Here is a 13304-nt window from a genome sequence, read left to right as displayed (position 1 = left end):
GTTGAAGTCAGGGCAATCATCAAGTTTTGTGTAGGAATAGAAAAGACACCAACGGAGATGTATAAAATGATTCAAGCATCTAGTACAACAAAGAAATGATGTAGATCGCTAGTATTTAGATGGCCCGACATGTTCCGAAACGGAAGAGAGTCAATAGAGGATGACAAGCGATGCGGTCGACCATCGGTGGTGAAGACAGCTGCGTGGTCGACGCTTTGATTCCGGGTTGGAATTACAAATTGAAACCCAGAGAATATTTCGTCATTCAACAACATCTGGTACCAGGACACGTACGACAAATGGGTCAAGAAGCATAGAAAATGTATAGCTGTGAATGGAGATTACGTCAAGAAGTGAGTCGATATGACGATCGGGGAAACTTGACGTTAACATTTTTAGCACTGACGTGACGTTAGCGTACTCCGGGTATGCTTCGGTGTATGTTTTGTTTTATTTGTAATTTACTTATTGTTTTATGTATTTCATTGTAATTTTTACAGCTTGCTGTAAAATAATTAAATATTTTTATGGTGTTTTTCTTGTTTTTCAATTTCTATTATTTATCAAACTACAGCAAAAGTCCTTAAACTTCCCGAACACCCCTCGTATTTTAAAAAATAGATCACAAATGTAACGTTGTTAGAAATTGTGTAGAAATATTTAATAAATATGCTCAAAAGTATCTTCATTGTATTGTCTTATCTCGTCATAACAGGTCTTCATTATCAGACTGTTGATTTTCATAAATGTAGGATTGTAAGAACAAAGTTAATTGAAATACCACTTAAATAAAGATCCCATATTTTCAAGTTATTTCGAAAAATTACGTTTTGCCTCGACGAAATTAGAATTGGCGTGAAATGCTAACTATAACTGGTATTTCTCTTGCAACTAAGGAAAACAGACGCTTAATTGTTTCATACGCGGAAGTAATTTGCATAATTTGGCTAGAGATAAGTCGCACCAACACTAAGTCTGTTCAGATGATACCGTGAATTTTAAGCTTTACAGGTAGAGAATGACCTCTAGTGTCGCACATTGCATTATTTCATGCACGATCATGCACCGTAGTAGAACTACCGACCTTCCGTGTGCTTGAAATCACATGAAAGAATTCTTAGTCCCGGTAAGGGCTACATGAACAAGAGACTCGAAGCCGGCGATCATAACCAGTCAGCAACAGAGGTTTAGAACCAAATACCAGTAAGTCTTTAGTTAGAGAGAAGACAGTTTTCATAAGACAGTGTTTTGAGAAAGAGAGACAGAAAAAGAGAGACCACCTGGTATACATTTACGTTCACCATTATCATAATATTGTTTAATTGTTTTGAAAATAAAATATGAGTACATGTGATATAAACAAGCTATTTCACAAATTATACTGATACGAGCTACTTTACTTTTTGGATACTTGAAATCATCTGTAGACTCTAGAAGTAAGCTCTTGTAAAGCCATATTGAACTTTTAAATTGAAAATAGCAAGATCTACTTTTAATCATCAATTACAATATCAATATAACATCTTCAACTTAAGATATTAATATTCCAGTAGAAATGGAAATTGACATTTGATTTTATGTTTTCCCATTATAAACTGCTTTAAAGTGAGGCGAGGCTGTTCCGTAATATTGTCTTGAAAATATGCCAGCTTAAATTATAAACAGAACTAACTGAAGGCGTTGACGTGAGATGTATTTGTGAATCTTGAAGATTTTCCCGGCATAACATGTGTTTATACTTCATGGTATATAAATATTATGTTTCAATATTTCTGTACCAACAGTGTCATACATGTTTCATATAACAATTTATAGATTAGAAAATATGGTTTTGGTCATAAATAAAAAAAAAAAACAATCATCAATTTTGGTCATAAATAAAAAAACAATAAATAAAAACAATCTTCAAGGAAGCAATATTTTATTTAATGAGTTATCAACGTACATGAAAAAAGCAATACAAAAATACATAACAATAATAACTAGAAATGTTATGGCAATTGAGTCAACATGTAAAATACAAAGCACTACTAATATATAGACTAAAGTAGTCGAGAAGGCCGAAAACTACGACAAATACAAATTAGCGTTTTAATCATACTGGAGAATATGCATGGTAGTTTAGTTTTTTTAATCTTGAGTAAACTGTTCACTCTCTGATTTTTGTTCAATATACTCAAATTACCTGATTTGAGTAAATAAATATTCAATTTAACATTACAATATCATTTACACATTTCAATGCTTTATCAACTCGCTATATATTAAAGTTCAAAAACGGTTTTGGCCATTACTCCGACGCTGCCGTCATATTTGGCAAACATTATACATTCACCAAATTTGTTTTCTTCAATCAGAATTGATCTGTTATTTAAATTCTGATGTTCTCCGTCTCATGTTTGCATGAATTTTATTGAAGATGTGATATTAACCTTTTATTCATCATCGTTTTTTCTTAAAGTAATATTTGTCAGTTTAACAGAATTGCCAACGTTACTGTCATGAAGTATCATCACGGTGACAGGTTTCCCTCGCCAATTGCTTAAAAGAAAATAGTATCTCTCTCCATGTAGAAACCTCACCAATGTCTTAAAACACATGTGATTCTTCCATGTAAAATATCTCCAGATTCATGCACAAGTCCCACAGTGAAACAGTAAATAAATAACATTTCAATATTCTGTTTGTTATTGAATGCAAAAGTAATATTTTCTATGCTTCTTCCGCTGTCAAGTTCAATCGCAATTTTTTTCAAAAATCGCATTACGTTTCAGCAAATTTATTTTTCAAAAAACTGGTTACGTTTCAATTTATTTTTTGTCGTGAAATCATTTCACTTATATTCATATAAATTAATTATTAATATCTCAAAAATATAATGATTTTATCGAAAACCATACTTCTTTAAATCTTTCCTTATCTTCTGTGGGATCATCATTTCTATTCGCTCTTTTTCCCTTTTCTCTTTTTCTATTCTAATTAACTCCTGCTGCTTTTCCTCTTCTATTCTTTTCTTTGATTTAAAACCCAATCCTTTCTTTGTGCAATTCAAAATAACTGGCGTTTGCTGATTTTTTGCCCCATTTGATGCAGGTGTGCACTTTCCGGAAGTTGATAGCTGACGGGTTTTCTGCTTTTCCTCAATTTCCAGGAACTCTTCAATATCTTTATCCCAGTCCCAGTCTTCGTCGTCATCACATTTGCGACGGACAGACAGATCTATCTTCTGTCTTTCGCTCGCTCGATGATTTCCAACAGACTTTCCTAAATTGAAAATGTTAGCAAAACTATAACACTATTCAATTATATTATGAATAATCTATTAAATTATTAACGAACAGTTTAATAATATTCTAATTTAATATTAAGTACTAATAAAGCTCTTGCATATCTGTTTAATCAAATGTTCTGTATTATAAATTTAAAATTTTGGCTTCAATAAGATAGATATATAAACATATAGATAGGTAAAAAACACATAACAATGGTTGTCGCCAAAATTTCCTGCAAATGCAAAATCTGACTGTCTAAACCTATCATTAATTCCCTTAACAATTTAAGATAAAAGCGGATACACAGACATGTTACTTTACAAACTTTTGGTTTTGTAATTTTAAACAAATATGAAACTAAAGCTCAACAAAGGAGAGCAACATTTGCAAGAAAAGGAGAGCAACATTTGCAAGAAAAGGAGAGCAACATTTGCAAGAAAAGGAGAGCAACATTTGCAAGAAAAGGAGAGCAACATTTGCAAGAAAATGAGAGCAACATTTGCAAGACAAAGCCCCTCCCAACAATATCCAATAGCCACAACACCCAAATGGGCATCAGAAGTCAAAAGATATCACGTTTAATTGGATTTTACCTTCTTTTGGACATAGCCGCTTTGTTTCATTGCCAGTTTTATCATACGATGTAACAGCCTTTACTGGTTGCCTATTCATGTTCATCCGTTGCGCCTGCTGTTTTCTATGTTTCCTAAGAAGATCTCGTTCTTTCTGCCACGTGACCTCTTTGTTAATGACGTGATGGATTTTAGGGCAGGTGGGGACTAATTTTGATTGTGATTCTACTCGTGAAATGTTACGTTTTATTTCTTCCAAGTGGATGTTGTCAGTGTGCTTTACAATAACTTCAGTTTTGTGAAGTTTATCTTTTGACTTTCCTACTTGTGTATCATTGGATTTATGTCGCTTATCAACGACAGGAATGATTTTGCTGACAACTTTTTCATTCGTTTCTCTTCTGTTTGATATAACAGGGGCTTTATAATCACACTTTACTCCTTTCCGGCTGAATACATCTTTTTCCTTTACCTCTCTTTTAGGTTGTAAATCAGCACTTGTGGCAAGTAATGAAACTTTATTAGATGGTTGAATAGGGTTTATGTCTGGTAGTCGCTGAGATTTGAGCGGTGGAAGTCGTGTTGATTTCCTTGGTGACAATGGCTGGAGTCTTGGTGAAATCCCTATATTCGCCTCAACTCCTTCACCTGAATGTGAGTATAACATAATTGATAATTGTTAAGTAGTGGTAAACAGTGTTTAAGTAAAGAGCAACAGAAAATAACAAAATAAACGATGATTGCTCGATATAACTGATTTTATGTTAATATTTCTTTGTTAAGCAGTTTTATCATATAGAGAGTACGGTTACTTTACTGAGAATTATGTGTATCTTACCTTGCGTAGGTTTTCTTGAATCAGGTAATCTGTAAAATTAAAAAAAAATATTTACAAGTTTATTTTCAGTGGATAGAAGAATAGATTTTTAAACATGCATGACATTTAAGTTTTAAATAAAGTGTAAAGAAGTGAAGCTATTTGGTGGACAGTGCAATTAAAATACCGTGGCATATCATGTCATTTCAGGACATATGTTCGGTACGTCCATCTGTGCTTTGAAGGAAAATGGTTTAATTTAATCTTTTTCTTAACCCTTACTTGCTGATACTCTTAGATTATCCCAGCCTCCGTATTTTGGACTGTCTCATCATCAATGACGAAACTTGAAAATTGGGTCAGTCAAACGTGTAGAGCATTGTCACATTGGACAGAAATGAAGACTGGCTTGGCTCTATACTGATGACAAAGGTTAATGTCTGTCGGATCAATCAGGATAAGGGTTAATCTTAGACTTGAAACCGCCTATATTTTATATTTTCAGATTAAATTTATATCAATGGAAAAACGCCTATACATAACATTTTGAGATTAAATTATATGACAGGTAAAAGCCGCTCATAAATTACATTTTCACACAATAAAATTATATTATAGGTACATAGCACTTTCACCGCCTATACATAGCACTTTCAGACTAAATTCATATGAGTGGAAAAACGCCTATATATAACATTTCCAGATTGAATTATAATGATCGTTAAAGCCGCCTATACATTGCATTTTCAGATTAAAATTATTAAAATAATAATAATAATAATAATAATAATATGATCGATAAACCGCATATACATTATATTCTCAGCTTAAAATTATATGAGTGGTAAACCGTCTATATATTACAGCATCATATAAAAAGTATATGATTGGTAAACCGCCTATACATTACATTTTCAGATTAAAATTATGGTAAACCACATGCAATACTTTACATTTTCAGATTATTAAAGTTATATGATCTGTAAAACCGCCTATACATTACATTTTCAGATTAAAATTATGGTAAACCACCAATACTTTACATTTTCAAATTATTAAAATTATATGATCTCTAAAACCGCATATACATTACATTTTCAGATTAAAATTATATGAGTGGTAAACCGCCAATATATAACGGTTTCAAATTAAAAAAGTATGTATGGTAAAAAGCAGCAGTAGCAGATAGAGAAATCTAAAGTAACTACTACGGCATCATAAATGACTTGCTTAAAATAAATCTAAATCATTTTACCTGTTCATTTTCTGCAAGAAATACTATATGCTTCAGTTATTATTATATTTAATACAAATTCTGCAATTACACTGTACATTCTATAATAAACGCCTATCTCTAAGTGAAACTATTTTGACGTTAAAATGATTTGCGTTGTCTAGAGACGTCGTCAAAAAAGTCACGTGTCGTCATTGTGTTTGTTGACCAATAGGAACTCGTTTTGTAGTTTTCATTATCATTGAAATGTTCCAGCAAGTGTGTTCATGCACATACTGAATAAAAAAAAATATTTGCTTTTTCTATTATACAAGAATCCGTTCCAAATTTTATGGTGTATTATCATATATCGCCTCGATGTTTAATATCAATTTAGTAAAAATATTTGTCACACTAAAATGGGGGTCTATTTTGTGGAAGACAGTGGTATAGGGATAGAACACCTTATTTCTCATCCGAATGTGTTGACCTCGAATCACACAAGACGCGATATTCACTTTCAGCTTCCTTAACCTCTCAATGGTGCGATTACTGCATGGTTAGGAATACTTGTTCCGAATACTAAATTAGAAGTGAAATGAATAAATGGGACCGATCTCTAAAATGGCTTTGTATGAACAGGCCCAATCAAACAGAGCATGCGACATTTTACAATTTTGCCGTGTTGGGCTTTCTTTAGGGATTCTGTTTTTCTCTTTGACTTGAATAACAAAACAATCATTTTAATCATAATTTTGGCTGGAAAGCTGTTTATACTGCACATTTATTCAATACTGGTTAACTGTTTGAGAATGCTAAAAATAACACCATTTGTTATGTCTAATGTCCGAGACAATATTTTGTAAAACTAAATCCAAACGAAATAACGCATTTGTTCTTATTACTTGTTTTCCGGCAAATTCTGATCGTTTCTGCCGACATTTCTTGGTAATGGCATTATAATTGAAACACTCTAAATAAGAATACTTACCTTGTCATTCGAGTTGATAAATGATGGAATCTTCTAAGGTTGAAAGCTTATCTAATCTGTTACATCTGGCATGCTAGCATACTGACGTCCTTACTTGGAAACGTCGCGGTCTCGTTCAGGACAGTAACGTTACGTGAATTAACGCGATACTTTAAGATCACGTTATAAACTGACATTTTTCTATGTGAAATTGTATTTTTTTATGATTAATATGGTAACGGTGGCTTCTAACAGCAACGAGTATATTTCTACACAACCGGAAAATACAAGCGGGCGTGAGAAATTGGTGAATAATCCTAAATGTACTTACGTTGCATAAATCTGGTAATCTTACATGGCAAAATGCGTTACCTAATAACGCTGAATACCTTAATTGTCAATCTATACAAACTCATTTACTTCTTTTCCAAAATAACAATAGTACGTCACGGCTGATCTTGGTCTGCACTGGCCATATGTGTAAAATCAATTGCCACCAGAAGAATTATGGTAAGGCCATGTAATGTGGATGTGTCAGTTAAAGAAATAATAATGTAGAAGTGAATATAAATGCTTTTGAGGGTTAAAGAACTTATATTAGCAACAAAGATGTTCTACATGAAAATTGTTTTCTAAAAGTAAATATATATAAATACATGAACATAAACTTAATATAAACTGTCTATTTTGACATAGATCCTTGATAAGTATTGTGATTTCCGCATATTAAGTTTTAACAGCTCAGTATTTGCAAATTTTTGTATAGTCTATGAATGAATGATCATGAATTTAATGATCATGAATCTTTATATCATCAATATTGATCATTTAAAACAATAATATGAGAAGATATGTTATTTATTTGTTTCACTTTTGATGCGATAAGCATTAAGAGTGTAATCTATTACAGGCAACTTGCCAACTCTACAACTAGAACCGCGACGAAAGATGAAAGAAAACACAAAACAATCATATCATCTGCAGAGAGGAAGAGTGATGGTATGACGGAATAGACAATAATAATCTGCCTCGTGAAACAATCGGTTGTTGGAACAAATGCATGTTTTGTAGTACACTAGCATGTGCAGAAACAATATGTAAAACTGCCAAGACAATTAAAATACTGCCAATTTTGACAACTGATATACAGTGTAGCATTTTCTTTAAATATGTACTTTAAGCATACTAACTAAAATAACATTACCCCGAACTGCATTTTCATTAACACTTTATGCAATGAGCTGATCTTCTTCACTGCATAGTCAATGCCACGAGTCATTAACACTTTTATGCTCTTCACTGCATATTCATTAACACGTTTATGCTATTAACACTTGTATGCTCTTCACTGCATATTCATTAACACTTTTATGCTCTTCGCTACATATTCAATGCCACTTGTCATTAACGCTTTTATGCAATGATCTGATCTTCTTCGCATTGTCAATGCCACGTGTCATTAACACTTTTATGCTCTTCACTGCATATTCATTAACACTTTTATGCTCTTCACTGCATATTCATTAACACTTTTATGCTCTTCGCTACATAGTCAATGCCACTTGTCATTAACGCTTTTATGCAATGATCTGATCTTCTTCGCATTGTCAATGCCACGGGTCATTAACACTTTTATGCTCTTCACTGCATATCCAATGTCACGGGTCACGTAAGTATCACGTCACAACGAGCGCGGTATGTTCATGAGAATACCATTGTTATTTGTCGGAACTTATTTTAAAAATGACCTATTCATTCATATTTGAACACCCTTCGTATACCCATCCGAATATTCAATTAAATGTATATTTTCTACCAAAGTGTGTAATTGTTGCCGAAGTTTTTTTCCCCCGAAAATAATTATTATACCATTCGAGATAAAGTTTGTCGCTGGTAATGACTAGTGTACATAAAATTTATGAATATAGCACCAAACTAAGGAAGGATATCGCATGCTCGTTATTTCCACATTTGACTAGTTGCAGTGATCTCCCTTAGATTATATATCTCTGTGTCTTGTATATATATATGGGGGCCGATGTACATGTCTGTCTTCTGAATGTTCGCACATCGTCGGATACCCACCGTGGCACGGTTGATTAACATGTAACACAACATATAATCAATATTAATTAATGTGCTACCGTTGGTATCCGACGGAGGTGTTTCGCAATGCAATTTAGACAGACATTATTTCAGGTTAGTATGAGCTCATTGGAAGAACTACCGATTTTTCTGGCGCATGAAACAGAAGCAGGACCCGTTAAAGTCCGAGCCAGCAAGGCGGGGGATTTAATAAGAAGAGATGTTAATACACAACAAAAAATGTGCATTAGCGCTATTCTTGTTTTATTCAGTACTTCCGCGTTCCGTTGTCTATTTTTTGCATAAAAAAGATTCGCGCATAAAAATAGCGCATGCAGGTATACATGAACGGATATATATAAAAGTACGTGAGCACGAGCCGTTGTTGCGCGCTTTTTAATATGCGTGACTCCTGGCGTAGAATGAAGTTAACTGTTTTGACGGCCCCGATATTTTCTTTATCACTAGCATGTGGAAAGCATGACAAAATGGTTTCTTTGTACGACAAATAGATTACGAAGGTGCAAGAATAGAGTTAATGCACTTTCTTTTGTGCATAAACATCTGCACAAGCCCTCAGTTTTTATCAAACCCCTTACGGAATCGGGTTTTAAGTGCATGCTTCTGCAGACGCACGAGAAAAGGTGGATTTGCCCTCTATTAGTGCTAAGTTTGGCGTAAATACTATCACTGACTGTGTTAATACAACTTGCACAATAGTCTAGAACAATATTTTTTTTTAAGTTAATAAAAAGGAAATATACCATTAAATAACGCTAGCCGACGCCTTATGAGCCTTTATAAATGACATTGAAGGCATGTGCAATGTTTTAAACGAATACATTTAGTTGTTGTGGTGACTCAAAATTTAAGCAGAATTTTTAATGTTTAGCGAAGGGGAATAATTCAATAAAAATACATGATCGAGTAATGGACATTTGTCAGTGACTTTCTGCAGATTCCAACAAAATGTGTAACGTTTAAAATGAAGGTCAACATTGGTTGTGAAGGAGACACAACATGCATACAAAACCTTCAACGGAAACTTTCCAATGTCATCCAGTTAAAATCTAATACCACAAGCTGTGTTTTCCTGGATTCTCTGTCAGTATTGACCACATATTCTACCCAAGGAACACCCATCCACTCCATGTCACTCACTTCAAAAAAGCTTTACGCACAGTTCATGTAATATAATACATACCTTTGATGTGCATCTTTTGTAAAGAATAATAAATTTACATTATTCTATTTTTACAAACTTTATTCAGTCAATTATGTATTTATATTCTATGCACACTTTTTAGTATAGCATATACCCTGTGTGTAAGTTTTTTTTATGTATTAACACAAATTTCTCAATAGTGTTGCATATAAATGTACAAGGAAAAAAACAAAACATAAAGTGCATATTTAAACGTAAATCGATTCAGTGCTATAATGTAGTAAACAAGAGCTGTCGGTAGGACAGCAACGCTCGACTATTCTTAGTGCTTGATAGTAAAAAAAGCCTTGATAATGTAAAATTTTCTAAGTTAACAAAAGGGCAAATTTTTTCTTTAAATCCATGTTAGAGTTATAGGTATTGAAGAGAGTCCACTGTGTTTCAAAGGCAGATGTCAATAGAATATGAAAATATCTGAGGTGGTATGCAAACTTAAATGCAAATTCTAAGTCGAAAAAGGGGCATAATTCTGTCAAAATGCTTGATACAGTTACCTCCTCCTGTCTACAGGTTGGGGTCATGATGGTGAACAAGTGTGCAAAGTTTCAAAGCCATATGTCAATGGACTTTGACAATATTTGAGGTATTACAAAAACTTTCGTGTAAATTCTATGTCGAAAAAGGGGCATAATTCTGTCAAAATGCTTGATACAGTTACCTCCTCCTGTCTACAGGTTGGGGGTCATGATGGTGAACAAGTGTGCAAAGTTTCAAAGCCATATGTCAATGGACTTTGAAACTATTTGAGGTATTACAAAAACTTTAACATAAGTGGTTACGCCGACACTCGGGTGACTACAATAGCTCTACTTATTCTTATCGAATAGTCGAGCTAAACACTAGTCTCAATTTAACCCTAAACATGCTAGAATTGAAAGTAATTAGCCTTTGCCACCAGTATAGAGCCAGGCCAGCCTGCACTTCAGTGCAATCTGACCAGGCTCTATATACTGTTGGTAGATCATATTTTTGTATTTTGATATTAAAACCCCTTTCACTCTGAATGGACTGTTGTGAATTCAAAGAGAGGCTTTGTTCCCAATTCAGCAGGTTAAAGAATAAGAACAATACTGTCTAGGGGGCAACCAGCTATACAAGCATTAAAATTCTATAGAAGAATTTCACAAAATTGATTTAGGAAATTTTACTTTTTGCTAGAATACAGAATTTATGCAATTCTTTATTGTTATTAAATGATTTGATGTATCCAAACTATTAACTGTTCCCTGATTTTATTCATGAATGTAATTTAAATTAGAATCAATCAATTTATTTATCTGTAAATAACAATAAAAATCATATTCCTTGGACAGACAAAAGAAAAGCAACAAGATTTGTGAAAATTCTTTTAACTTCCATCACACATAAAAAACCAACCACCAAACTTTGATTTCTTGATCAACAAAAAGAAATTATATTTTTTAATAAAACATTAGTAAGTCTGGAAGCTGTGCATATTTTTGCTGTTTGTTGTTAACTAAAATGAAAAGTGAAGGCACAAAATACTTTTGCATCAGAATAATACAAAAACAAAACAAACCTATCTTCACACTAAACACTTGTCATCATTTCACTGTGATTCCTTTACTCCCCCCACACCCACCCTATCTGTTCCCACCAGCAAAACAAGACATACAGCAAATTAATTTTTCTAATTGTCAACATGGTCAGTTTATATAATTATATGTATAAATAACCTAATCTAGTTATTTCTGTACCAATATCACACAACTGTCACTTATAGAACTAATTGATTTTACTTCTATAATCATTAATTGGTTTTCTTAATTCAATTACCAAGCACCTGCTTTTCAAGATTTCAGAAATCATATTGTAATCGTTATTATACATAATCCTGCACTACCATTTTCTTGACAAGTGAGCACAACATGGATAATTCTTATCGTTATCATTAGGTAAGTAACTATATGAAAATAAAATTATCCAAAGTAATGAGAATGTGTGAATAGTCTTTGTAAAATTGTTTATCTAAATTATTACACCAACAGTAAAAGCTACAAGTTGTTTTATCACCACAACAGTATCTGGTGTGAAAAAAAGCTGTTAGGGAAATCATGCCCTACAAACTTATACATTGTAGGTAGTTTGAAAGAAGAAACCCAACAAGGCATATACTTTCCCTTTTGAACCTAAAGATAGCATGCAAAAAAAAGCCCACAGAAAGTAAAGTAGAAGGAAAGCATGTTTTGTTTGATTTTACGGTGCACCAACACAATTTCAGTTATATGGCGCCAGAACAGGAAAGATGATTTTTGCTAACCTCGGACGTGACTTGCACAACAAAATACAAGTCATTCATTCTGGTCATCCCTTAGCTAACTGGTTGTAATTAAATCTACCTATGCCACCAGTTCAGACCAACACATCTGTCCGATAACAATCTGCACTGGTTACAATATTCAATTAATATTCATTCTGCAATTTTGCCCTAAAAATAATGAATAGATTTGTACAAAAATAGGAAGATGGACATGTTCAATTAAAATATTTAGCATTGGAAGGTAGCAGAACCTCTACAGGTGTGGTAAAACAATGTAAAAAATAAAGACACATGTACAGACAAAACGAAAGCAACATTTACAGGTCAACTTTTTTTGGTGCATATACAAGCAACATTTACAGGTCAACCTTTTTTGGTGCATATACAAACAAGGAAGAATTTAAAAAGACAATTCATCCTCGGTCAGGTTTAGTGAAGAAGAAGGAAACTAGAAATGTGTCATCATGCCACGGATGCCCCCGCATGCAGCCAAAATTTCAGATGGTGCATTAATTATTTTTTTCATTTTAAGTTCAAAGCCCTTAAAACTTTTCAATGTTAACACAAACCATTTTCATACAATGTTCAAGGCACTGAAATTATTCAGTCTTAACCTTTTAAAAATAGCATATTGCATATTTGTAGCCGAAATAATGGCTAAAATTATGAGTGCTGAAACTGAAAGTTCAAAATTTTTCCAACATTCAGGAAAGATAAGTTTGTCTAAAATCATTGAACCACAACCAAATTCAAACTTAAACTGCTTATTCCTAAGATGTATCTATATTATTTTCAAAGTGAAAGGGACATAAACTCTGCAAAAAATCATCAAACCATGACCAAATTCCAACTTGACCTGTCCATTCCTT

The 13304-nt window shown here is 33.1% G+C and overlaps 1 protein-coding gene and 2 long non-coding RNA genes across 3 annotated transcripts; 1 reads left to right on the top strand and 2 right to left on the bottom strand.

Annotated features, from left to right (window-relative positions):
* Positions 1–2884: 2884 nt before the first annotated feature.
* LOC132739027 (uncharacterized) lies at positions 2885–6957 on the bottom strand. Its single transcript, XM_060726678.1, has 4 exons — positions 6866–6957; positions 4683–4711; positions 3866–4492; positions 2885–3264 (listed from the first exon to the last, which is right to left on the bottom strand). The coding sequence occupies exons 1-4, from the start codon at positions 6871–6873 to the stop codon at positions 2885–2887; spliced, it is 1044 nt and encodes a 347-aa protein (XP_060582661.1). The 5' UTR covers positions 6874–6957.
* Positions 6958–10172: 3215 nt separating this feature from the next.
* LOC132739058 (uncharacterized) lies at positions 10173–13285 on the bottom strand. The gene is made up of 2 exons (XR_009626948.1): positions 12804–13285; positions 10173–12763 (listed from the first exon to the last, which is right to left on the bottom strand). It is a non-coding gene; the product is annotated as an uncharacterized LOC132739058 (long non-coding RNA).
* Positions 12638–12883, top strand: LOC132739064 (uncharacterized). The gene is made up of 2 exons (XR_009626950.1): positions 12638–12758; positions 12798–12883. It is a non-coding gene; the product is annotated as an uncharacterized LOC132739064 (long non-coding RNA).
* Positions 13286–13304: the final 19 nt, after the last annotated feature.

Source organism: Ruditapes philippinarum, unplaced genomic scaffold, assembly GCF_026571515.1.
Source record: "Ruditapes philippinarum isolate M1 unplaced genomic scaffold, ASM2657151v2 ctg223_1_1_1_1, whole genome shotgun sequence".
In the NCBI taxonomy this organism is placed as follows: domain Eukaryota; kingdom Metazoa; phylum Mollusca; class Bivalvia; order Venerida; family Veneridae; genus Ruditapes; species Ruditapes philippinarum.
This window is presented reverse-complemented; position numbering and strand designations above follow the sequence as displayed.

Excerpts from the sequence above, each read along its gene's own strand:
- LOC132739027 (XM_060726678.1), bottom strand. Across the intron at positions 4,493-4,682 it reads TTCAAGAAAACCTACGCAAG|GTGAAGGAGTTGAGGCGAAT; the intron begins GTAAGATACACA and ends ACTCACATTCAG. Across the intron at positions 3,265-3,865 it reads GCGGCTATGTCCAAAAGAAG|GAAAGTCTGTTGGAAATCAT; the intron begins GTAAAATCCAAT and ends TTTTCAATTTAG.